At 41.5% G+C, this 25487-nt stretch overlaps 1 protein-coding gene across 1 annotated transcript in view; it reads right to left on the bottom strand.

Annotated features, from left to right (window-relative positions):
* Positions 1–25487, bottom strand: part of FRAS1 (Fraser extracellular matrix complex subunit 1) — a 470770-nt gene that overhangs the window by 25188 nt on the left and 420095 nt on the right. Inside the window, 7 exon segments of the mRNA XM_010384575.2 lie at positions 2371–2521; positions 5775–5989; positions 8247–8407; positions 10308–10540; positions 12808–13083; positions 14210–14397; positions 22109–22309. Coding sequence (XP_010382877.2) covers positions 2371–2521; positions 5775–5989; positions 8247–8407; positions 10308–10540; positions 12808–13083; positions 14210–14397; positions 22109–22309 — 1425 coding nt within the window.

Below are 25487 nucleotides of genomic sequence, written 5' to 3' on the forward strand. Positions count from 1 at the left end.
ACCTCCAGGTAGAGCTGCACATTTATTTGAATGTAACAAGATAACATTTATATGGCTATAGAAACATAGGCCAATTAAAATTGTGTGACAGCTCATTTCACTTGGTTCTTTTTTTTTTCTTTCTTGTAACGGTTCCACTGTTCTCGAAATAGACTCTTCAAACCTGTAAATTCCACTTAGCCCAGATGCGGGGTTCAGCAAAAAAAAGAATCTTAAAACTTCTTACTCTCAAACTTTATACCAGGGTATGGTTACAGCACATCTGCTTCCTACTATATTTTCTTTTCCTCACCAAGATACCTTTCCGGACTTAACAGAGGTATAAACAAAGTCCTGGTGGCTACATTTAGTACTCAAACCAAAGGAGAATTAAAGGGAAGCTTGTAGAAAGCCAGCATGATACAAGAAAGCTGTGGCTTTAATAAAGGAAACTGCGGTCATGGTCCCCAGTGAGTTCAGAATGACCAAAACCAAAGGGTAATGTAAGGAGGAGAAACATGAAGTTGAACAAGACAAAACAAAAATAAGAGCTCAAGGGATTATCTGACCCAGAGTGGGAAAGCTGCCTGAAGTTATTTTCCCATGAGAAATACAAAGCAAAAAATGATTTGAGCCTAAGCCGTTTCATAGAAGAAAGGACTACACTGTCAGCCCTCTGTATCTGATCTGTTCTACATCATGGATTCTGCATCTGTGGATTCACCCAACCTCAAATTGAAAATATTAGAATAAAAATGCATCTGCACTAAACATATACAGATTTGTTTTTCTTGTCATTATTTCCTAAACAATATAGTATGTAGTTGTTATATATATATAGTACACATATATAAAACAATATAGTATATAGTTGTTATACCTAAACAATATAGTGTAACAACTATTTATATAGCATATACATTGTATTAGGTGTTATAAGTAATCTAGAGATGATTTAAAGCATAAGGGAGTATATGTATAGGTTATATGTAAATACTACACCATTTTATATGAGGGATTTGAGCGTCCTCAGATCTTGGTGTCGGGGGGAGGTCCTGGAACCAAACCCTAATAGATATGAATGATGACTGTACTTTCAATTAGTAGAGATGAAGCTTTCTCAAAAGAAAACTCTTGTTTTTTGTTTTTGTTTTTTTTTAGTATGTTTGCCTCAGATAAAGCACATCACCCCTGGAGAGGAAAAGAGGGAGGGCGGGAGCAGTAGAATTTAAGGGAAATGGGTTTGGGGAAATAGGTTTGGGGTAGTGTGTGAAGTACAGGACACTAAAAATGAGAAAAAAAAAAAAAAAAAAAACAAGAAAAACAAAAATAACCAAGAACCATTGGAGATAGTGGAGGAGAAAATTGGGGAGTTTGAAGGAGTATCTATGTGGAAGCAGTAGGAGGAGGTGGGTGGGGAAACTGGGTGGGGGTGAGGTGTGGGCTCCCAGCTGAAGGGCTGCCTCCCACTTAGTTCTTGGGGGCTCCTCCCAGAGAGGACAGGAACGGGGATGAGCCTGAGGGAAAGGTCATTTTAAACATTCAGCATCACAGCCCTTGACTTCAGAAGGTTAAAATTCCTTCTTTGGAGGATGCAATTAAAGAGCTGATGCTTTGCCAAATGAATAAAGTGGGCTACTTGACATAAATATTTCAGGTGCTCTTGACACATTTTTCCATTTCCATGCATCTGATTTGAAGATCCTTTTGCTTTTAAAAAACATGAACCAGGCCGGGCGCGGTGGCTCAAGCCTGTAATCCCAGCACCTTGGGAGGCCGAGACGGGCGGATCACGAGGTCAGGAGATCGAGACCATCCTGGCTAATACGGTGAAACCCCGTCTCTACTAAAAAATACAAAAAACTAGCCGGGCGACGAGGCGGGCGCCTGTAGTCCCAGCTACTCGGGAGGCTGAGACAGGAGAATGGCGTGAACCCGGGAGGCGGAGCTTGCAGTGAGCTGAGAGCCGGCCACTGCACTCCAGCCTGGGCAGCAGAGCAAGACTCTGTCTCAAAAAAAAAAAAAAAAAAAAAAAAAACATGAACCACACCATGTTTCACTAGGAGAAAATGAAGATTATTTGGGTTATACTCCAAAAGAACACACACCCCTCTGAATCCCTCATGGGTAGTAGAGGACTCATCTGTCACTTGCTATCCTCTACTCTGGGACCTTAGCTATCTAGGCTGAGACCTTCCAGCATCAGGACAGAAGGACATCATTCTTTTCAGGAACCCCAGATCTTCACTTTTCAGACTTGAGGTGGCCCCACTTTATCTATGGGATAACAGGATGAGAAAAGCAGCTACTGTTAAAAGTCACTACTCTTCTTTTAATCTTGCTTGAGTGAAGCCCTAACTAAACGGATGGTTAAGGCGTCAATGGGCATACCTGTTCTCCAGAGAACAGTGTCATAGAAGAAAGAAAACTCCATCTCAGTGTGGTGCTCCAAGGAGGCCCAGCCCCTGGGGGCTGTCACATAGATGTAGGACACATACAGAGGAACGTGCACTGTCAAGAAGGACTGAGCAGAGTCCCTCACCTGCCGAGGAAGCAGTAAGCACACAGAGTTATTTCTCCCCTGGGATGAAAAGGCATATTATCACAGCATCTTGGTTTCATTTTCATTCACCCACGTAGTCGCACACTTATTCAATAATTATTAAGCAAGTGCCCATGATTGCACTTACTAATTTAAAAAAATAAAGGAAGCAATGGAATAGAAAGTGGCCAGAATGCTTCTTTAGACAGGGTCATGTGCAGAGGCTTCTCTAAGGAGGTGATATTTGAACAAAAATACTTTTGAAGTGGGAGAATGAGCTCTGTTCAGTTGCCAGAAGATCTGGCTGAAATTTTAGAATATCACAATTATTCCCAAGGATCAATCCGGTGGATGTGGGATCTACCATTCAGTAAAAACTCCCTGTGTTGACCATTTGCCAGTGACCCGTAGGAGAGCCCAAGTCAACCATCATCAGGAAGATGCCCACATCCGGACGCCTGGGAGGCACCTGTGCCTAATTCAGGATGTTTTAGTGACTGCTCTAATCTCCTGCTCCAGGAACAAAGGGCCCGAGCATTGAAATCATATCTAGGAAGCTCACCAATGGACAGCTCAGAGCTGCACGTACTTCAGTAATTTCTTGTCCCACGCAGTGCTTTGGAAAGAGTTCTGAAAAGGCAGCACCTCACACTTCCAAGAGAACATTCCTTTTAAGGAGATTTGTTTCCCTGCTTTTAATTTGGCTCGATCATTTTTATTTTACTACGTAATGAACAAAACTGGATGGAAAAGTAACAGAATGGTAGCAGAAGCTTTTATGGTGAAGATAGCTGTATATGTGTGTGTGAGTGGGGAGTTGGTTTACACATTTTAAAAATATTTTTATGCTTTCTTCCATAAATATATATATTTATAACAAAAAAACTTAGTTTAAAACAATTTTATTTTATCATTGGCTAATTACTACAATATACTATGGGACTTATATTTTTCTTTTGTTTGAAAATACAGTATAAAGTGTTTCTATGGGTAATTAAGGAAAAAACCAAATGCTTTAATATTTTTCCAAAGTTTTTTTTAATATTCAAAGTTGTCAGGGATTTAAAATTTGACGCCAGCTTTCTCAAAAGACTCAACTAACTCCATACTCATTGAAAAATTCCACTTTGACATGCTTTACTTTGTTCGTTTTTCAAGAGATGGGGTCTCTCTCTGCAGCCCAGGCTGGAGTCCAGCGACTCCATCATAGCTCACTGTAGCCTCAACTTCCTGGGCTCCAGTGATCCTCCAGCCTCAGCCTTCCAAAGTGCTGAGACTACAGGTATGAGTCACTGTTCCCGGCCCTTTTATTTCCTTTTTAAAGAAAATTTCCAGATTTTATTTGGAACTTGTACCATGTTCTGTCCCTTATACACTGGTTTTGCTAAACACACCTGCTCCAATCACACTATCGGAACTTCGATAAACTCTCTAGCTGATTGGCAAAATTAATTTTCCCTCGTTTGTTTTTGTTTATCCTCCTTTAGCCCTCATTATATTACTTACTAATCTTTAAAAAGAAAAAAAACCCAACACATATTTACTGCATATGCCTATTCTATGCCAGGCACACTGTGAAAGGCACCTTCTCATGCTGAGATTATTAGTACAATTTCAGATGAGGTTCAGAGAGGTTATGTCTTGTCCAAGACTGCTGATTTGATAGCGAAAGGTACCAACTAGGCCTTAGTTCTAAGTTCTATATTCTTCCTACCATATGTCAGTAATTTCAATTATTTTCAAAGAAATAGACAACAACAAAATACTTCTGTGTATATATTTTTTCTGTGTTGGTTTAAAAGTGGGATATATACATATAAGAAATCCTTGTCTTTGAGGTTTTTAAGCATATTCTGAACAAAAATATTCAAACATGTAATTACAGCAAAAGCATAAAGAACAGAGAATACTAATTTTTGAGAGGCCAGGAAAAAAACAAATCACTTAGGTTTGCATTTTCCAAAGTGAAAGGTTATGCAATCGGAGAAACGAAAAACCTATGAATGCCTTAAAATTCTCTTCAGTAGATGGCAGTAGTGCACACAAAATGAGAGGAAACCAGGCTGAGAGGCACCAAGAAAACAACACATTTTAATCAAAGACACTTTCTCTAAATGATTACTCTAAATCCCTCTATAATTTCTCTCTTTCAGTGAGGATAAACCTGATTTGAAATGAAGAACAAACATCTAACTAGTTTTCAGCTCATTGAGATAACTGCTCAAAATTGGATAGAACCTGCTTTAGAATTAATTTTCCCATGAGGACAGATTAGCCTAGTCTCACTGGCCCTTTGATATAACTGCCCTTCTGACTATGACTTCTTGCTATAAATTTTTCAATTGTCACTAATTGATATGGTTAGGCTTTCTGTCCCCACCCAAATCTCACCTTGAATTGTAATCTCCCTAATCCCTCCATGTCAAGGGAGGAACCAGGTGGGAGGTGATAGGATCATGGTTTCCCTCATGCTGTTCTTATGACAGTGAATGAGTTCTCACGAGATCTGATGGTTTTACAAGGCAGTTTTCCCTGTTCTTGCTTGCTCTCTCTCGCCTGCCACCATGTAAGACATGTCTGCTTCCCCTTCCCCTATAAGTTTCCTGAGGCCTCTCCAGCCATGTGGAACTGTGAGTCAATCAAACCTCTTTTCTTTATAGATTACCAGTCTCTGGTATGTCTTTATGGTAGTGTGAGAATAGATTAATACACTAATGTTTAATGATAATATATATTTTAGAAAGTGTCTATTTTTGTAGGGGCTGGCAGTTTGGAATAGGTGTGAAATCAAAATGTTTTAAGCAATTATCTTTCCACAATGCATAGGACAACAGTGTTCTTCTTGTCTTCTGAAACACAGGTTGCGTCATCTGACACATTTTCCCAGGTGGGGAAGAGAATACATCAATGTAGTAATAACCCTAGTATCAAATGTAAATAGTTTTGGCTTTCCAAAATATATGCATTATAAATATAAAAATATATATGCCTAGAGAAGTAAATATTGGATTTTTATATAAGTGAGTATGCCAGACAGTAAGTTTTTTCCACATTAACTTGATTTAGAGGACTTTTGGGGCCTTCTCTAGCTTCAGTGCTGCCAAGATCTTGCTTGAGGGACTTATAAAGAAGACTCTGTTGGTTGGTTGGCCCAGTTCTGGAGGCAAAGTGCCACCTGAAGTGCTTCAGGAACAAACAAGGTTGACCATGGCACCCATATGCAGAGTCCTCAGACAAGCCCCAGGGCACCCACCTGGAAGTCGGCGGTTACAGAGCCCCCACAGACATCAATCAGCTCAGTCATGTCGTAATAAGCATCAAAGGTCCACACGCAGCTCTTCAGATTCAGGTGTTTGTAGAGCTGGATGGTCTTTGGCTCTCGCACGCTGGGGTCAAACTGGAAGGGGCGATCATAGCCAGGCCCCAGGGCGGTGCTGTCATAGACCACATCATCCAGGAACCCTGCCTCTGCCGGGGAGGGAAGAATGAGGAATGGTAACTTGGTTTGCGGACGCCAAGGAGCAGGCTGGGGCGAAGAGCTCACCCTTTCACACTAAAAGCACTTTCAGTCACCTAAGACCCTAACAACAAAGCAACCCAGGGCTCCCAACGTGCAGGGAGAATGTGAGGGATCTTGGAAAGCGCTTGCTAACTGCTGTTGCCACGTGTTGAATGGAGGACTCCACCTCTAAGACACCACAGGAACCATGGAGGAAAAGGTGAGCAAATGATACCATGAATGAAGGCGGCAGAACTTGGAAAGGAAAACACTCTGAAGCTTTGCCTGCTACACCTGGCAAGTCTGGTCCTGTGCTTCATATATGTCCCCACCAGTCCTGAAGAAATGGATTTACTGTATGGCTCATTCATTAGGAATTATTATTTTAAGAGTGATTTTTAAAATTTCTTTTTTGAGACCCCATCTCAAAAAAAAATTTAAAAAAACCAGCACACCTACATTTGACTACTTCTTCTTGCTCATAGTTTCTGAACTCTTTGGGAGGGAAAGTCTGAATTTTTTGTTAATGAGTAAATAGCTCACTAATGATGCCTGTAACTCTCACCTGTGACAGGCAAAAATTATTGAATCAAATGCTGCCAAGCACATGAATGGCTCTAAATTAAGGGAGAACTTTATATAGTAGGGAGCTGAATACAGATACAATTTTAGAATATTAGGGTTAAATTTTTTTTTTTTTTTTTTTTGAGACGGAGTCTCGCTCTGTCACCCATGCTGGAGTGCAATGGTGCGACCTCGGCTCACTGCAACCTGCGCCTCCCGGGTTCAAGCGATTCTCCTGTCTTAGCCTCCTGAGTAGCTGTGATTACAGGTGCATGCCACCACACTTGGCTAATTTTTTGTGTTTTCAGTAGAGACAGGGTTTCACTGTGTTCCCCAGGTTGGTCTCAAACTCCTAAGCTCAGGCAATCTACCCTGCCTCAGCCTCCCAAAGTGCTAGGATTACAGGCGTGAGCCACTGCACCTGGCCAGGTTAAAATTTTATAGTACTAAAAGCGACTGCAGTATTTTAAAAGGGTTGATAAATATCTTAGAATGCTTGACACCCAACACCCAGCCCTCTGTCCCATGATGACTAGGTACTCAATTAACATGTCTTGAAATTAATTGCTTTTAAGTGGGAAAAGGTGCAAAGTTTAGTATTTAAACATAGTATGTCTCTTCCACTAGCTACAAATGTGGACCAATTAAACTTTCATATGTAGCTCAGTGATTTACAAATAATTTGTACTCAGCTAATTGCTACTGTATAAAGACCATCATGACCAAAAGTGATGCTTAATGAATATGAAAGAGAATATGAATGCATTTCTGTCTTCCAAAACACTATTAAATGATTCATCATTTGTGAAAGGAGGAAATATGCAGGTAATGTGCACTTGCTAAGGTAAATGGAAATGGACAGAATTCTTTGTAAAGTCAAATGTCTGCTGTGGTGAACACAGAGATGTGCTGCCTCAGCTGTCAGCTCCTTCAGCTCTGCGTCAGCTGCACATTGGCTCAGCCCAAGGTCATGCCCTTGCGGGGCAGCCTGCATTCAGTGACTAAGCTAGGTAGGCTATAAGGGTCTGGCTGTATCAGCTGGAAGTAGGGACAAGACTCTCCAGAGCTCCCTGCCATGGCTGAGATGGCTTTTTCAGCCTGCATTGCAGCTTGACTTCTCCCTCTGCCCAATCCTGTTTCGCTCCTTCTCTTTCACAAGTATTGATCCCTAATAAATATCTTGTAACCCCAAACTCCATCTCAGCTCCTGCTTCTGGAGAACTCATCCTATAGCATCTTCACTTTAGCTTTTTATAACAGGTTTTTGGAGCACCAGTGTAAACATGCTCACTCTAAGGGAATGAAGACACTAAAATATACCACAGTAGGTGCTTTAAAAATGTCAATGCATTTAATCCTCATCTTGAGTGGTAACAAGTGTTATTCCCATGTTATAGATAACAGTGGCTCAGAAAGGTCAAACTGTATTTGTTCAGTGGAATACGGATTTGAACCAGTGTGATTCCAAAGTCCTTGTTTCTTTCTGTCCACTTCATTGTCTGAGCTAATGGAATGTGCATGTGTGCTAGGAAAGAAAACCACTAATGTGTGGATTCTGAGAACCAGAAAACATGAAAAGCAGTTCTCCTCACTCTGGTATATCCTGAAAGTCACTGCACTGGGCTAGCATGGAAAGACCAGTCCTGAACTCGTCAATCTCACCTGAGATGCCTCTCAGGTCATAGGTGGTAACTAAATTGGAGCAGACGTGCTGGTGTCTGTAGATGGACTCAGACAGTAGAAAATGCAAGTTGTGCAACGGCATGGTGGAGATAAGGGGCAGCATTCCATCCTGATGTGGGATCTGCACCGAAATGTGGATTCTAGGGGGAAAAAGGGCAGAAATAAATGTTTAGCTGACTGCTATAAATGGTCAATAGGATATACTTCTTTCTCATCACCTAATTTGTCTTCACCAATGAACTACCATTTTTTTTTCCTTCCTGAAGATTTCCAGGTAGGATTTCTGTCTGAACAGGGGGTATACATATATACATAGTATCATTGCTTCCCTCTAAGAGACCAGCCAGACACAGGACTGACTAGTAATCTAGAATTATAGATTTTTTTTCTATACAGGAAAAGATAACATCACAACCACAAATTACTTTAAAGCTTTCCTTTGCTTTTTAATGGAAACTCTGTTTTTTCAGGAGCTGAAGCTGAGTGACTGCAGAGGGCCTGCTCCCCTGCTCTGTCACAGTGAATGTTTATGGAACTTAGGTGTAAGCTTGACACTCACATTTCTTTAAGTATTTGAGTCAAAAATATATCGTTGAGCTTTTAAACTCTAAAACCAATTCCTCCACCCAGCCAAATCTGAGGAATTACAATGTGCAGCTACTCATACTCTCTCTCCTGACTGAAAACAGCCTTCTCTCTCCAGTCTCCCTGTAAGTCCTATCAACACCACGTGTCCAGCCCTACCAGCCTCAGTCTGCAGTGTCCTGTTCCTTGATCTACATCCTCAGCTCTTAGGCAGCCTTTGGACCAGGAAATGTGCAACTTATTTATATTGGCTACTATTTCTCCAATGTTTTCAGACTCTGTTTATCTTGCCTCCCCACTATGAGGACACAGAGCATTTCCTTCACTACTTTTGTTTCTCCAGAGCACATAGTATACAATTCTAAATAAGAAATGAGCTTAATAAACATTGGTTAAGACTGCGACACGACAGAACTGTACTTATGCATTGCATTTTTTGTCATTGTAGCAGTTTAAATTTTGAGTGTGTTTATTGACAGTGTGTTTTGAGTTTATATAGCTTGTCTCTTGAGCACAGAACCACATTTTTAAGAGGAATCAGAACCTTGGAAGTGAAGAGGAGGGTCTTTTTTCTAGGAAGGGGTCACTAAGATACATTTTACTGTGTCAGGAAAGAAAGAAGTGTGTGCATATTCATTCAAACATGTTTTATTCATATAAAGGAACTCATTTTTCTGAGTTTATGAGCAATGGAGTTGTTTATAAAGGCACGCATTAAAATACTATAGTGTTTAATAAATATGCGTAGCATACACAAATTCTTTTTTGCTATGCAAAAATGAAAACATCCATTTCCCATCATGGTGGCACAGAAAAAATTAAGTCCAATATATCCTAATTTCTACATTATTATTCATTTGTTCAGTAGATATTTAGGAGTGCCTCTTAGATGCCAAGAAGCACTATACTGGGCAGAGGATACTTCAAAATACAAACTCATGGTCTCTGGCCTTCAGGCCTTACCATCTACTAAAGGACAGAGAGAGTGAATGCTAATAATATTCTAAAAGAAGCATATACAGGTGCCAGAGAAGCTAGAAGGGGAAGCCTCCAAATTAAATTAGGGGAGATGATGGAAATGTCCCTAGAAGAGATGCCATGTGGTAGGTATTGTAGGACAGTAGGGTTCCAGCCAGTGGAAGGGGGCTGGGGAGAGTTGAGGTAACAGCATGGCAGAGGTATGCAACTTGTAAGAGTCTGTAGTGCTTGGGAAGTTACTCATGATTCCCTGTGGTTGGACTGGCAGGTGAAAATGAGAAGGTGAGGGAAAGACTAGGAAGATAGGCAGGGGGCCCGAGCTTGAGGGATCTTCACAGATTTAAACTTTTACAGACACATTCATCATCACATTTTTATTATGCAGAAGCATCACTTATTGATCATCCTGGGAAACACACAAAGGAGACCTGAGATTCACCTCAACCTACGCGTGGTGGAAGGCACCACCTGCCTGACCTGTTTGGATGCTCTTTATGTTTGACATCGAGGTATTTCAAGGTTGCAATGAAGGACTGAGCCTGGAAGCCTCTGGATGTCCCAGCCACCACTGGTGTGTGGCAGATAGCACTGTCTGTTCCAATGGTAACAATGTTGCTCCTTAAGGGGGTCCCCACATGGCCCACCTTGTCCACAGCCTTGGCCACACAACGCACATGGAACCTCCGGCTGAAGTAAATGCTGTCCAGGACCTACCAGGGAGAATAAATCACTTCCAATGTGAGTACCCTACTTAAACAGCTCCTTATACGATCTGGTTAAAGGTAATCTGTAAAGGTCATCCATCCACCCATCCATTGATTGTTCCATCTAGCCATTCATTCATCATGTAAGTATTGACTTTTAACTATGAACCAGACAGTCGAGACAGATCATTGAGTACTTATAGCCTAAGGGGGTAAGATAGTCAATGAACAATTAGACAGACATGGAGCATGAACCCACAGATGAGTGATTTCCATTAATAGTATTGTTCTCTTAATATACTAGGCTCAGCAGAAGAACGACCCAAGTGTTATTCAGGCTTCCAGCAAGACTGGTTGGCCTCCAAGTCACTGTTGCTGAGAGCATAATGTCAGGAGACAGAGGAAACATTCCTCCTTCCCAGGAATTATCATGGTCTTTTTATCTTACTGCTATCCTCCCTCCATCCCATCTCCCTACCCAGTGACCACACACTGCAAGGGTTATAGTAACATACAGGCTTGAAGCTGAGAACTTGACCTCTGACACCTTCTAGCCTTTGAAGGTCTTTCCACAGATTCCTCCAAGTCCCCAAACATACAGAAGCCCTAAGAGTGCCTAACTCAATCTGTGCAGAGGCAATGTAGGTCACCAGGACTCTTTATGAAAATGTGTGCATTTACATAGGGAAAGTATATAACAAGAAAAATTAATCAGTAGTTCTGTGTGCCACAGACCTCCCACAAAGCAATCACACAAACTTACAAATTTTACCCGTGAAAACAATTTTCCCTGAAGTCCATTAAAAATTAAAGAAGATTTTTCCATTAAACTTTTTTTAAAATTAGCTGCCAATGCTTTACTTATTTATATATACACGAACTTAGTACAGAAGGGATTTGAAGCATCCTACAAGAATGCATATAATAGAATGGCATTAAATAAATAATTGAAGAAATCAAGATAAAGCAAAGGAATCTAGGGTAAAGGGTATTAGTCACAAATTCATTGCAAGAAGGAAACCTGAAGCATAAACTCATAAATTTTTCTGTTAAAAATGTGCATTTGGCTCCAACCAGATCAAACCTCCTTTATGGTTTTGTTGAAGAGAGAAATAGATACTTAAGAAACAACAAGCTGGTAAGTCTTGCCATGTTGATTTTTTAATAATAGAGAAGACTATTTAAATTTGAGCTAGGTTATGTTGCAAAAGAATTGCTCTTCAGGCCTTTCTGAATAAGTTGTGCCAAAGAGAGTGGGTATGAATGACCCTGCATTATCCAAAGCCTCCCATCTATGTCTAACGGCTTTCCTCTGCTATGATCTCATTCCAGTGAAGCTCTTATTACAGTGGGAATAAATTGTGGAATAAACAGGAAAATCTAGAGAAATTTGGTCTGAAAGATATCTCTGATGTCTAAAATCATTCAGTGAGATAATTTTAGGCAAGAATTGTTGAATGTTTACTACATGGCAGGTACTATACTAAGCCTGAATCTCAACGGCTTTCAGCTCACTTTTGGAAGAGAATCAGTTTTGTCAGTGTGATGTGCAGGATCACTGTGGTGGACTGTTTGTTAAGATTGGGAAAACATACTATTCATTGTTCTCTGATGGTGTCGGGGTATTGGTCTCTAAGCTTTTTGAGGACAGCAACTGCTGCACAAATGTCTTTTCATGGCCTCCCATAGAGCTTTGTAAAGTGCTGATCATTCAGCAACGATTCTACTCTTTTATTTAATAACTGGTCCCCTCTATGTGCCATTGATGTGCTGGCCATTTTGGGCCACATTTCTACCGCATTATAGAAATGTGGTAGAAACTTTGGTTCATGTGCGTAAGGAGTTTATGTGCTAATACTTATGGAACGATTGAAGATACATTAATAGTAATCAACAGTGCCTACCTGGAGTTTTTCACTGACTTTGTCATTTATAGGTCATATTTTTCAATGACCTTGTAAAGTAGCTAAGCAGTAGAATTATTACTTTGCAGATCAGGAAACTGAGGCTCAGAGAGATTAAGTAACCTCTTAACATTACTTAGTTTAACACAGGCAGCACCAGCATTTGCAAACAGGTCTTCTAACCAGCTTAGGTTTCTATTACAGCATATAATCTTTTCTTATGTATGAGAGTAAAGACTGTGCACCTGTTTATTTGTTTTATTCCAAATGCCATGCATGGACCATAAGGAATTTGATTATCTGAGTAACAAAGAACAACACCAGTTCTCACCCAGAGAGGGAGATCCAGGTCCAGACCCCCAGACCTACCATGTGGTTGACACTGGTGAATGGTGTGTTGTCAGTGATGGTTTCAAAGGGAGACCGGGCCCCATTGCCATCAGTGGGGGCAGCCACTTCCCAGCTGAACTGCACAGATGTCTGGTTGATGCCGGCCTCACTGCAGCGCTCCTTCATGACAGCATATCTGGGGAAATGAGGGTCACAGGGGGTGACACAGACCAGCGGGTAGCCTGGGGAGGGGGATTTCTTGACTCCTTCCTTGGTAACTTCTTCCACATGGTCATAGTCAGCAAGTGTGACCACCTGCGAAAGAGCGACAAAACTTCAGTTCAGGTTGGGTATCGGCAAGATGAGAGAACTAAGGCCCCCTTCTTTAGAGATCCACAAGATCTCTTAGTGTCTGGGGATTCTTTAAAATATAACAGGAGAAGTTTTTTTATAATTGTTTGCCAGGCATCCTTAAAAGATACTGCAGATCTTTAGTGGTGGAGAAGATCCTTCTACTGGCTGTGCTAGAAACTGTACTATCCTTTTAATTGTATTCCTAAATCAGAGCCCTATTACTCATGTAAAGAAATACTCTGACTTTCCTGCACATTGGAACCAAAGCTGTATCATGAATAACAGTTGCTAGTTTAAAGTTGCATTAAATAGTTGATGGTATATAGTAGAACATTTGGCAAAATAAGAGTAAATTGAAGTGGTATATTTCTTCCATGGCCAAATAAGAGACATATTTGGAAATAATCATCATTCTTTTCTAACATATGAGACTAGTTAGCAGAAATTAGGAGACTTCTTCTGATTGCTTCACAATTATGGGTTACATTTTCCTTGGCAACCTCTAGGTGTTTTCCTCTTAATTGTAAGGACAGTGCATTCATTCTATTCACCCCAAGTTAGGAAATCTGGTACTACCTTCCCACAGGTACTGAATTCTATAAATACGGTGAGTATGTGGGATAATAGATATGAGGTAGTATTACGTTCTTACTCTTCTAAGTCCCATCAAAGAAATGATAAGATCAATTGTGTTGTGCTTTCTATCTTTATCAGACTAAGACACCAACAGGATTTGGTCTTACTTTTAGGTCAGAACAGGGTTTCTTACCCTCAACACTATTGACATTTGTGCCAAATAATTCCTTTTGTTGTTGGGGGCTGCCCTGCGCATTATGGGATGTTTAGGAGTATCCCTGGTTTTACCCACTAGATACTACTAGTAGCACCTGGTGTGATGACTGTGACAACCAAAAATTTCTCTAGACACTGCTTAAATGTCCTCTGGAAGGGGGAGAATGGAAGGCAAGATGGCTCCGGGTTGGGAACCACTGTGTTAGAAGAGTAAAGAAATAGAGTACTTCTCTTAAGTTCTCATCTACTAGTCACTGAGACGTAAAACAGCAATCCTTTGGGTCAAGCAACTCACAATGGGTGGTGCTGGCAATATGAGGCTCCCTGCTGCCTCCTGGTCTAGAATCGTCACTGTGGCAGTAGTCACATCCCCGAGAACTGCTTCCACTGGGTCATCTGGGCCAAGGACTAATGAGAAAGATTCATGCCATTCGCGGTCTTCATTGGACAGGATCTCAACTTTAAAAAAGATATGATCCACACCTTCAACAAGGACAGAACAAAAAGAGAGCAAAGGCTTCATTAGGAAACATACCCAAGAGAGTGCAGCTTGGCACCGCTGAGACATCATGTTAAAATATGTTCTTTCTTTTTAGCGGTGTTCTATAAATGCAGTGGCTGCTAATCACTTTAGCCCCATCTCAAGTGAGGAATCTTTTTTACAGACCAAATTCCACCTGTGGTAAAGGCTCAGTATTGCAGATTTACTGTTCAACACCATATGAGGATTAATGGCCCCTGCCTGACACTCGCTGGCAGTAATAAAAATCTATGATCCAAAATACACTTCACCCTGGTTATGAGGTTTTTTTGCTTAATTTTTCTTTCCCCCTTACACTTTTGCATGAGCTCCTGTTTGGCTGTGAGGGCTTGCACATACAGATACCCTTCAAAGCTGTCTCCTGAGAAGAAATGGCTCAAGGTTATCTACTAAGCCAGGCTCCACAAAGATGGTAACATGGAGGGTGAGTGACCTGGAATGGGTGAGGGTTCAAGCCTTAAAGACCCACTTTGGGGGACCATTCCAATATGGTTGAATAGGAACAGCTCCAGTCTGCAGCTCCCAGCGTGATTGACACAGAAGACAGGTGATTTCTTCATTTCCAGCTGAGGTACCTTGTTCATTTCATTGGGACTGGTTGGACAGTGTGTGCAGCCCATGGAGGGTGAGCCGAAGCAGGGTGGAGCATTGCCTCACCCGGGAAGAGCAAGAGGTCAGGGGATTTCCCTTTCTTAGTCAAGGGAAGCTGTGACAGAATGTACCTGGAAAAACGGGACAGTGCCCAAATACTGCACTTTTCCCATGGTCTTAGCAATGGGCAGACCAGGGGATTCTCTCCCATGCCTGGCTTCAGAGGGGCGGGTCCCACACCCATGGAGCTTTGCTCACTGCTAGCGTAGCAGCCTGAGATTGACCTACGAGCCTGTAGCCTGGCGGGGGTAGGGGCATCCACAATTGCTGAGGCTTGAGTAGGTAAACAAAGTGGCTGGGAAGCTCGAACTAGGCAGAGTCCACCGCAGCTCAGGAAGGCCTACTGCCTCTATAGACTCCACCTCTGTGGGCAGGGCATAACTGAACAAAAGCCAGCAGAAATTTCTGCAGACTTAAATGTCCCTGTCTGACAGCTCTGAAGAGAGCAGTGGTTCTACCAGCATGGCATTTGAGCTCTGAGAACAGACAGACTGCCTCCTCAAGTGGGTCCCTGACCCCTGTGTAGCCTAACTGGGAGACACCTCCCAGTGGGGGCCGACAGACACCTCATATAGGCATGTTCCCCTCTGGGACAAAGCTTCCAGAAGAAGGATCAGGCAGCAACATTTGCTGTTCTGCAATATTTGCTTTTCTGTAGCCTCTGCTGGTGATACCCAGGCAAACAGGGTCTGGAGTGGACTTCCAGCAAATTCCAACAGACCTGCAGCTGAGGGACCTGACTATTAGAAGGAAAACTAACAAACAGAAAGGAATAGCAGCAACATCAACAAAAAGGACATCTACACCAAAACCCCATCTATAGGCACCAGCATCAAAGACCAAAGGTAGATAAAACCACAAAGATAGGGAGAAACTAGAACAGGAAAGTAGAATATTCTAAAAACCAGAATGCCTCTTCTCCTCCAAAGGATCGCAGCTCCTCATAAGTAATGGAACAAAGCTGGATGGAGAATGACTTTGATGAGTTGACAGAAGTAGGTGTCAGAAGGTCGGTAATAACAAACTTCTCCGAGGTAAAGGAGCATGTTCTAACCCATCGCAAGGAAGTTAAAAACCTTGAAAAAAGGGTAGATGAATGGATAACTAGAAAAAACAGTGTAGAGAAGACCTTAAATGACCTGATGGAGCTGAAAACCATGGCACGAGAACTTCGTGATGCATGCACAAGCTTCAGTAGCTGATTTGATCAAGTGGGAGAAAGGATATCAGTGATTGAAGATCAAATTAATGAAATAAAGCGAGAAGACAAGTTTAGAGAAAAAAATATTAAAAAGAAATGAACAAATCCTCTAAGAAATACAGAACTATGTGAAAAGACAAAATCTGCATTTGATTGGTGTACCTGAAAATGATGGGGAGAATAGAACCAAGTTGGAAAACACTCTTCAGGATATTATCCAGGATAACTTCCCCAACCTGGCAAGGCAGGCCAACATTTAAATTCAGGAAATACAGAGAACACCACAAAGATACTCCTCAAGAAGAGCAACCCCAAGACACATAATTGTCAGATTCACCAAGGTTGAAATGAAGGAAAAAATGTTAAGGCAGTCAGAGAGAAAGATCAGGTTACCCACAAAGGGAAGCCCATCAGACTAACAGCAGATCTCTTGGCAGAAACCCTACAAACCACAAGAGACTGGGGGCCAATATTCAACATTCTTAAAGAAAAGAATTTTCAATCCAGAATTTCATATCCAGCCAAACCTAAGCTTCATAAGTGAAGGAGAAATAAAATCCTTTACAGACGTGCAAATGCTGAGAGATTTTGTCACCACCAGGCCTGCCTTACAAGAGCTCCTGAAGGAAGCCCTAAACATGGAAAGGAACAACCGGTACCAGCCATTGCAAAAACATGCCAAAATATAAAGACCATCGAGGCTAGGAATAAACTGCATCAACTAACGAGCAAAATAACCAGTTAATATCATAATGGCAGGATCAAGTTCACACATAACAATATTAACCTTAAATGTAAATGGGCTAAATGCCCCAATTAAAAGACACAGACTGGCAAATTTGATAAAGAGTCAAGACCCATCAGTGTGCTATATTCAGGAGACCCACCTCATGTGCAGAGACACACATAGGCTCAAAACAAAGGGATGGAGGAAGATCTACCAATCAAAAGGAAAGCAAAAAAAAAGAAGGGATTGCAATCCTAGTCTCTGATAAAACAGACTTTAAACCAACAGAGATTGAAAGAGACAAAGAAGGCCACTACATAATGGTAAAGGGATCAATTCCACAAGAAGAGCTAACTCTCCTAAATATATATATGCCCAATACAGGAGTACCCAGATTCATAAAGCAAGTCCTTAGAGACCTACAAAGAGACTTAGACTCCCACACAATAATAATGGGAGACTTTAACACCCCACTGTCAATATTAGACAGATCAACGAAGGTTGATAAGGATATCTAGGACTTGAACTCAGCTCTTCAGCAAGCAGACCTAATAGACATTTACAGAACTCTCCACCCCAAATCAACAGAATATATATTCTTCTGCACCACATTGCATTTATTCTAAAATTGACCACATAATTGGAAGTAAAGCACTCCTCAGCAAATGTAAAAGAACAGAAATCACAACAAACTGTCTCTCAGACCACAGTGCAATCAAACTAGAACTCAGGATTAAGAAACTCACCAAAAACTGTACAACTACATGGAAACTGAACAACCTGCTCCTGAATGACTACTGGGTAAATGACAAAATTAAGGCAGAAATAAAGATGTTCTCTGAAACCAATGAGAACAAAGACACCATGTACCAGAATCTCTGGGACACATTTAAAGCAGTGTGCACAGGGAAATTCATAGTACTAAGTGCCCGCAAGAGAAAGCAGGAAAGGTCTAAAATTGACACCCTAACATCACAATTAAAAGGATGAGAGAAGCAAGAGCAAACAAATTCACAAGCCATCAGAAGGCAAGAAATAACTAAGATCAGAACAGAACTGAAGGAGATAGAGAGACAAAAAATCCTTCAAACAAATCAAGGAACCCAGAAGTTGGTTTTCTGAAAAGATCAACAAAATGGATAGACCACTAGCAAGAAGAAAAGAGAGAAGGATCAAATAGATGCAATAAAAATGATAAAGGGTATATCACCACCAATCACCGATCTCACAGAAATACAAACTACCATCAGAGAATACTATAAACACCTCTATGCAAATAAACTAGAAAATCTAGAAGAAATGGATAAATTCCTGGACACATACACCCTCCAAAGACTAAACCAGGAAGAAGCTGAATCTCTGAATAGACCAATAACTGGCTCTGAAATCGAGGCAATAATTAATAGGCTACCAACCAAAAAAAGTCCAGGACCAGATGGATTTGCATCTGAATTCTACCAGAGGTACAAAGAGGAGCTGGTACCAGTCCTTCTGAAATATTCCAAACAACAGAAAAAGAGGGAATCCTCCCTAACTCATTTTATGAGGCCAGCATCATCCTGATGCCAAAGCCTGGCAGAGACACAACAACAAAAGAGATTTTTAGACCAATATCCCCGATGAAAATGGATGCGAAAATCCTCAATAAAATACTGGCAAACCAAATCCAGCGCACATCGAAAAGCTTATCCACCACGATCAAGTTGGCTCCATCCCAGGGATGCAAGGCTGGTTCAACATACACAAATCAATAAAGGTAATCCATCACATAAACAGAACCAATGACAAAAACCACATGATTATCTCAATAGATGCAGAAAAGGCCTTCAATAAAATTCAACATCTCTTCATGTCAAAAACTCTCAATAAACTAGGTATTGATGGTACGTATCTCAAAATAATAAGAGCTATTTATGACAAACCCATAGCCAATGTCATATTGAATGGGCAAAAACTGGAAGCATTCCTTTTGAAAACCGGCACAAGACAAGGATGCCTTCTCTCACCACTCCTATTCAACACAGTATTAAATGTTCTGGCCAGGGCAATCAGGCAGGAGAAAGAAATAATGGGTATTCAATTAGGAAAAGAGGAAATCAAATTGTCCCTGTTTGCAGATGACATGATTGTATATTTAGAAAACTGCATCATCTCAGCACAAAATCTCCTTAAGCTGATACGCAACTTCTGCAAAATCTCAGGATACAAAATCAATGTGCAAAAATCACAAGCATTCCTATACACCAATAACAGACAAACAGAGAGGCAAATCATGAGTGAACTCCCATTCACAATTGCTACAAAGAGAATAAAATACCTAGGAATCCAACTTACAAGGGCCATGAAGTACCTCTTCAAGGAGAACTACAAACCCCTGCTCAACAAAATAAAGGAGGACACAAACAAATGGAAGAACATTCCATGCTCATAGAGAGGAAGAATCAATATTGTGAAAATGGCCATACTGCCCAAGGTAATTTATAGATTCAATGCCATCCCCATCAAGCTACCAATGACTTTCTTCACAGTATTGGAAGAAACTGCTTTAAAGTTCATATGGAACCAAAAAAGAGCCCTTATTGACAAGACAATCCTAAGCAAAAAAAACAATGCTGGAGGCATCACACTACGTGACTTCAAACTATACTACAAGGCTGCAGTAACCAAAATAGCATGGTACTGGTACCAAAACAGATATATAGACCAGTAGAACAGAACAGAGGCCTCAGAAATAACAGCACACACAACCATCTGATCTATGACAAACCTGACAAAAACAAGCAATGGGGAAAGGATTCCCTACTTAATAAATGGTGTTGGGAAAACTGGCTAGCCATATGTACAAAGCTGACACTGAATCCCTTCCTTACACCTTTTACAAAAACTAATTCAAAATGGATTAAAGACTTAAATGTTAGAACTAAAATCATAAAAACCCTAGAAGAAAACCTAGGCAATACCATTCAGGACATAGGCATGGGCAAGGACTTCATGACTAAAACACTAAAAGCAATGGCAACAAAAGCCAAAATAGACAAATGGGATCTAATTAAACTAAAGAGCTTCTGCACAGCAAAAGAAACTACCATCAGAGTGAACAGGCTACCTACAAAATAGGAGAAAATTTTTGCAATCTATCCATCTGACAAGGGGCTAATATCCAGAATACACAAAGAACTTAAATTTATAAGAAGAAAATAAACAATCCCATCAAAAACTGGGCAAAGGATTTAAACAGACACTTCTCAAAAGAAGACACTTATGTGGCCAACAGACACATGAAAAAATGCTCATCATCACTGGCCATCAGAGAAATGCAAATCAAAACCACAATGAGATACCATCTCACACCAGTTAGAATAGCGATCATTAAAAAGTCAGGGAACAACAGATTCTGGAAAGGATGTGGAGAAATAGGAATGCTTTTACACTGTTGGTGGGAATGTAAAAAGTTCAACCATTGTGGAAGACAGTGTGGCAATTTCTCAAGGATCTAGAACCAGAAATACCATTTGACCCAGTGATCTCATTACTGGGTATATACCCAAAGTATTATAAATCATGCTACTATAAAGACACATGCACACATATGTTTATTGTGGCACTATTCACAATAGCAAAGACTTGGAACCAACCCAAATGGCCATCAATAATAGACTGGATTAATAAAATGTGGCACATATACACCATGGAATACTATGCAGCCATAAAAAATGATGAGCTTGTGTCCTTTGCAGGGACATGGATGAAGCTGGAAACCATCATTCTCAGCAAACTATCACAAGGGCACAAAACCAAACATTGCATGTCCTCACTCATAGGTGGGAATTGAACAATGAGAACACTTGGACACAGGGCAGAGAATACCACACAACAGGACCTGTAGGGGGGTGGGAGGTTGGGGGAGGGATAGCCTAATGTAAATGACGAGTTGATGGGTGCAGCAAACCAACATGCTACACGTATACCTATGTAACAAATCTGCATGTTGTGCACATGTACCCTAGAACTTAAAGTATATATATATAAAAAGACCCACTTCTTTTTTTGTAAGGTGAGCTTCTGAAGGTGCAAATACCTCAGTGAAGTTAAAGCCCCTTTCATAGTCTACAGACATCCGGGCTAAGCTCCCTCTAGACCTATCCTTTCCCCAGATCTTCATGCAGAAAAGTGAAAGACTGGTCCGTGTGGAGATATGGAAGGAGGGCATCTCGCTTTCCAGCAAACATCAATCAGACACAGATGGGATGGAGCCAGAAGCCCTTTAAAGCTCTGGTGTAGAGAGAGAAAATAGAGACCCTCCCCCTTCAACCCCCATCATTTCTGAGGGCATCATTTTCTCCCTCTACTTGCCAAGACAGCTCTGAAAAGTTCTCATAGCACCGTTGCCCTCCTCTGGCTATATTGCAAATGGTTTCAGGAACTATACCAGTTAGGTTTCAGAAAGTTCTATGAAAAAACCTAGCATACAGTTCAACCCTTTTCCTGTCTCATTCTCCTCATCAGATTAATACTTAAACGTCCCCTGGAAGGGGGAGAGTGGAAGGTCACAGACCTTTAAGCTGTGATCTATGACCTGAACTCCATCTCTCTCTTTTCCCAAACTCATCTCCCTATAAATTTTGTTTTGGGAAGTCCGAAACTGGGTGTCCTGTTTCCTAGCAAATATAAAACCACTTGAACGCAAGGATTGTGCCTTTCAGATGTAGTAATCCCTGATTGACCCAGCACAGCACTTTGCAGCAATACTTGTTGAACGGTGCCAGTTAGGTGTGTATTTTTTTTAACCAAGTGGTCCTATCATTCAACCAAATCTTAGGCTAACAAAAAATCCTTTTAAATGAACCAAAATGCCCAGTGTGGTCTAAAGTAAGAGACCTATTTCTTTTTCCCCCATGTCATTTTTACAAATTAGAAATTTCACCTGCAATCTCAAATGTGTGCTTAAAAATGCTTTATGCTATTGGAACTACTATTTTCCTTTTTCATTTATCTGTTTATTCCTTTCTTCAAATACAAGATTTTTGCCCCTCTATTAAGTAAAACCCAGAGGTTGAGGTTGGCATTCAATTACCAGGACTGAACTTCAAGACTCGGCTCTTTGGGTAATAATCCACACCAGACTGGGCAGAGCCATCCCGCGTGCTGCAGCGAACCTTGGAGGTCCTGTTCTGATCCCCTCTGCGGATCACCTTGATGTTCAGAATTGCAATGGCATCTGGGCCTGCGGGTTCCCGGATTTGGTATGCAGCCTCTTCAAACTCAATGGTGGGGGCTAAGGAAACGTGATTAGGAAAACAAGAGCCAGTTAGAATAGCACAAAGGATTCAGACTTCCAGGAAAACACCTTATAATGACAAGAGGAAATTGTTCACATTAGTTAACAATATGAAGGCAAAATGGCTTGCAGTCATAAAACTCAATCAGTATTTACTGCTAAACAATGCTTTGGAAAAAGATACTTATTTGTGATTCTGCAGGAGTTATGTCTCACATGTTCCTTATTGAAAACAATATAATGGGTAGAATTATTTGTAGAGACTTTGAAATTCATGATGTCCAAGTTTCCGTCTCGGCACTACAGCTCACAGAATGTTTTAAAATTTGAACAGTTTATCAAGGGACTGAGACATAGTAGGCCCTAGATAAATACCTATCACATAAATCAACTTTTCATTCATGAGATATGAATTTCAAAGGTTTGTAATTTATCTCATTTACATGCTACTTAAATTTACCAAGTCCACCCCTCACGTCTGGTCCTTTGGACCCCCTCCTCTTAGTGCTCTCACCTCCCCATCCTCAGCTTTTCCTAATTTCCCACAAGCTATATAGGTAAGTATGGGTGCTTTCAGTGACTGGCTACAAGGATAATTCCGGAACACAAGATTTCCTAATGGAATCTTGTTGCTAGGAAATGATTAATAATATATTCAACCTGGGCAACATAGTGAGACCTCATCTCTACAGAAAAATTAAAAAATTAGCCAGGCATGGTGGCACATGCCTGTGGTCGCAGCTACTCAGGACGTTGAGGTGGGAGAATCATTTGAGCCCTGGTTGTTGAGGCTACAGTGAGCCATAATTGCCCCACTGCACTCCAGCCTGGGCGGCAAAGCAAAACTCCATATCAAAAAAATAAATAAATAAATAAGATAATACATTGATTTTTACCAAAAAATTCAAATCATGCCTTCTTTTCTATTATATCTCATGGGGAAGGGTGGGGTGGTGGTAGAGAGTGATTAAAAGATGGAAAAATTGAGAGTAATAACTTTTATACCATTTTGAGTATATCATAGAATATGGTAGAAATTTCTACTTTCTTTTGTTTGAGACAGAGTCTCACTCTGTCGCCCAGGCTGGAGTGCAGTGGCCAGATCTCAGCTCATTGCAAGCTCCGCCTCCCGGGTTCACGCCATTCTCCTGCGTCAGCCTCCCGAGTAGCTGGGACTACAGGCGCCCGCCACCACACCCGGCTAGTTTTTTGTATTTTTTGTAGAGATGGGGTTTCACTGTGTTAGCCAAGATGGTCTCGATTCCTGACCTCGTGATCCGCCCGTCTCGGCCTCCCAAAGTGCTGGGATTACAGGTGTGAGCCACCGCACCTGGCTAGAAAGTTCTACTTTTTGTATTTATTTTCCTTTCTTTCCCTCTCGGAAAGTCAAATCTTTCTTACTGTAGAAGATAAGCCTCATTTGAGGTTTTATAGTTTTTAATAAGAATGCTCTTGGCCGGGCGCGGTGGCTCAAGCCTGTAATCCCAGCACTTTGGGAGGCCGAGGCGGGTGGATCACGAGGTCAGGAGATCGAGACCATCCTGGCTAACACGGTGAAACCCCGTCTCTACTAAAAAAATACAAAAAACTAGCCGGGCGAGGTGGCGGGCGCCTGTAGTCCCAGCTACTCGGGAGGCTGAGGCAGGAGAATGGCGTGAACCCGGGAGGCAGAGCTTGCAGTGAGCTGAGATCCGGCCACTGCACTCCAGCCAGGGCGGCAGACCGAGACTCCGTCTCAAAAAAAGAAAAAAAAAAAAAAAAAAAGAATGCTCTTTGAAACCTAGGAGGATCACTACAGCACAGCATAAATCTTCTTTTTTCTTTTTTTTTTTTTTTTTTGAGACGGAGTCTCGCTCTGTCGCCCGGGCTAGAGTGCAGTGGCTGGATCTCAGCTCACTGCAAGCTCCGCCTCCCGGGTTCACGCCATTCTCCTGCCTCAGCCTCCCGAGTAGCTGGGACTACAGGCGCCCGCCACCTCGCCCGGCTAGTTTTTTGTATTTTTTTAGTAGAGACGGGGTTTCACCGTGTTAGCCAGGATGGTCTCGATCTCCTGACCTCGTGATCCACCCGCCTCGGCCTCCCAAAGTGCTGGGATTACAGGCTTGAGCCACCGCGCCGGGCCAAATCTTCTTTTTTCTTTGAGACAGGAGTTTCCTTCTTGTTGCCCACGCTGGAGTGCAATGGCCTGATCTCGGCTCACCGCAACTTCCGCCTCCCGGGTTTGAGCGATTCTCCTGCCTCAGCCTCCTGAGTAGCTGGGATTACAGGTGCATGCCACCACGCCTGGCTAATTCTGTATTTTTAGTAGAGACAGGGTTTCTCCATGCTGGTCAGACTGGTCTTGAACTCCCGACCTCAGGTGATCCACCTGCCTTGGCCTCCCAAAGTGCTGGGATTACAGGCGTGAGCCACTGCACCTGGCCTTTTTTAAAATTATACTTTAAGTTCTGGGATAAATGTGCAGAACATGGGATGTGCAGAACATGCAGGTTTGTTACAAGCCACACGTGCCATCAACCTGTCACCTACATTAAGTATTTCTCCTAATGCAATCCCTCCCCTAGCTCCCCATCCCCCTCCCTGTGTCCATGTGTTCTCATTGTTCATCTCCCACTTACGAGAGAGAACATGCAGTGTTTGGTTGTCTGTTCTTGTGTTAGTTGCAGCAGAGTATAAATCTTATTTCCCTGAGCCTCAATGATGGGTTTTCTGTGTACGTGGGAGAGGTTCACTTTGGGATCTGAACTTGAGTCTCCTGGAGTCAAGGACTAATTCAACTTCAAGACTAGAGTTTCTTATTTTATCCAATGTCCAAGTTAGTTACTGATTTTTAACTAGGAACCCTAAGAGTCACTGAGACTCTTAGGGTAGTTAGTGATACTTAAGAGTATAGATTCTAGAATCAGACAGAATGAAGTTCACACCCAGGTTTGCTGTTTGCAGCTGTGTAACTAAGAGTGCAAATTATACAGCTTTGCTGAGGTTCAGTTTCTTTATTCAAAATATGGAAATAATAGTGCCCACCTCAAGAAATTCCTGCCACTCTTAAATAAGATAATAAAATATGCTTAGCATAGTTCTTGGTATGCAGTATTCAATAAAAACAGCCACCACTATTTGTAATACGATTATCCATTCACTCATTACAATATCTTTCTTAGTGAAACAATTATGT

This window comes from Rhinopithecus roxellana, chromosome 2, assembly GCF_007565055.1.
Source record: "Rhinopithecus roxellana isolate Shanxi Qingling chromosome 2, ASM756505v1, whole genome shotgun sequence".
Lineage (NCBI taxonomy): Eukaryota > Metazoa > Chordata > Mammalia > Primates > Cercopithecidae > Rhinopithecus > Rhinopithecus roxellana.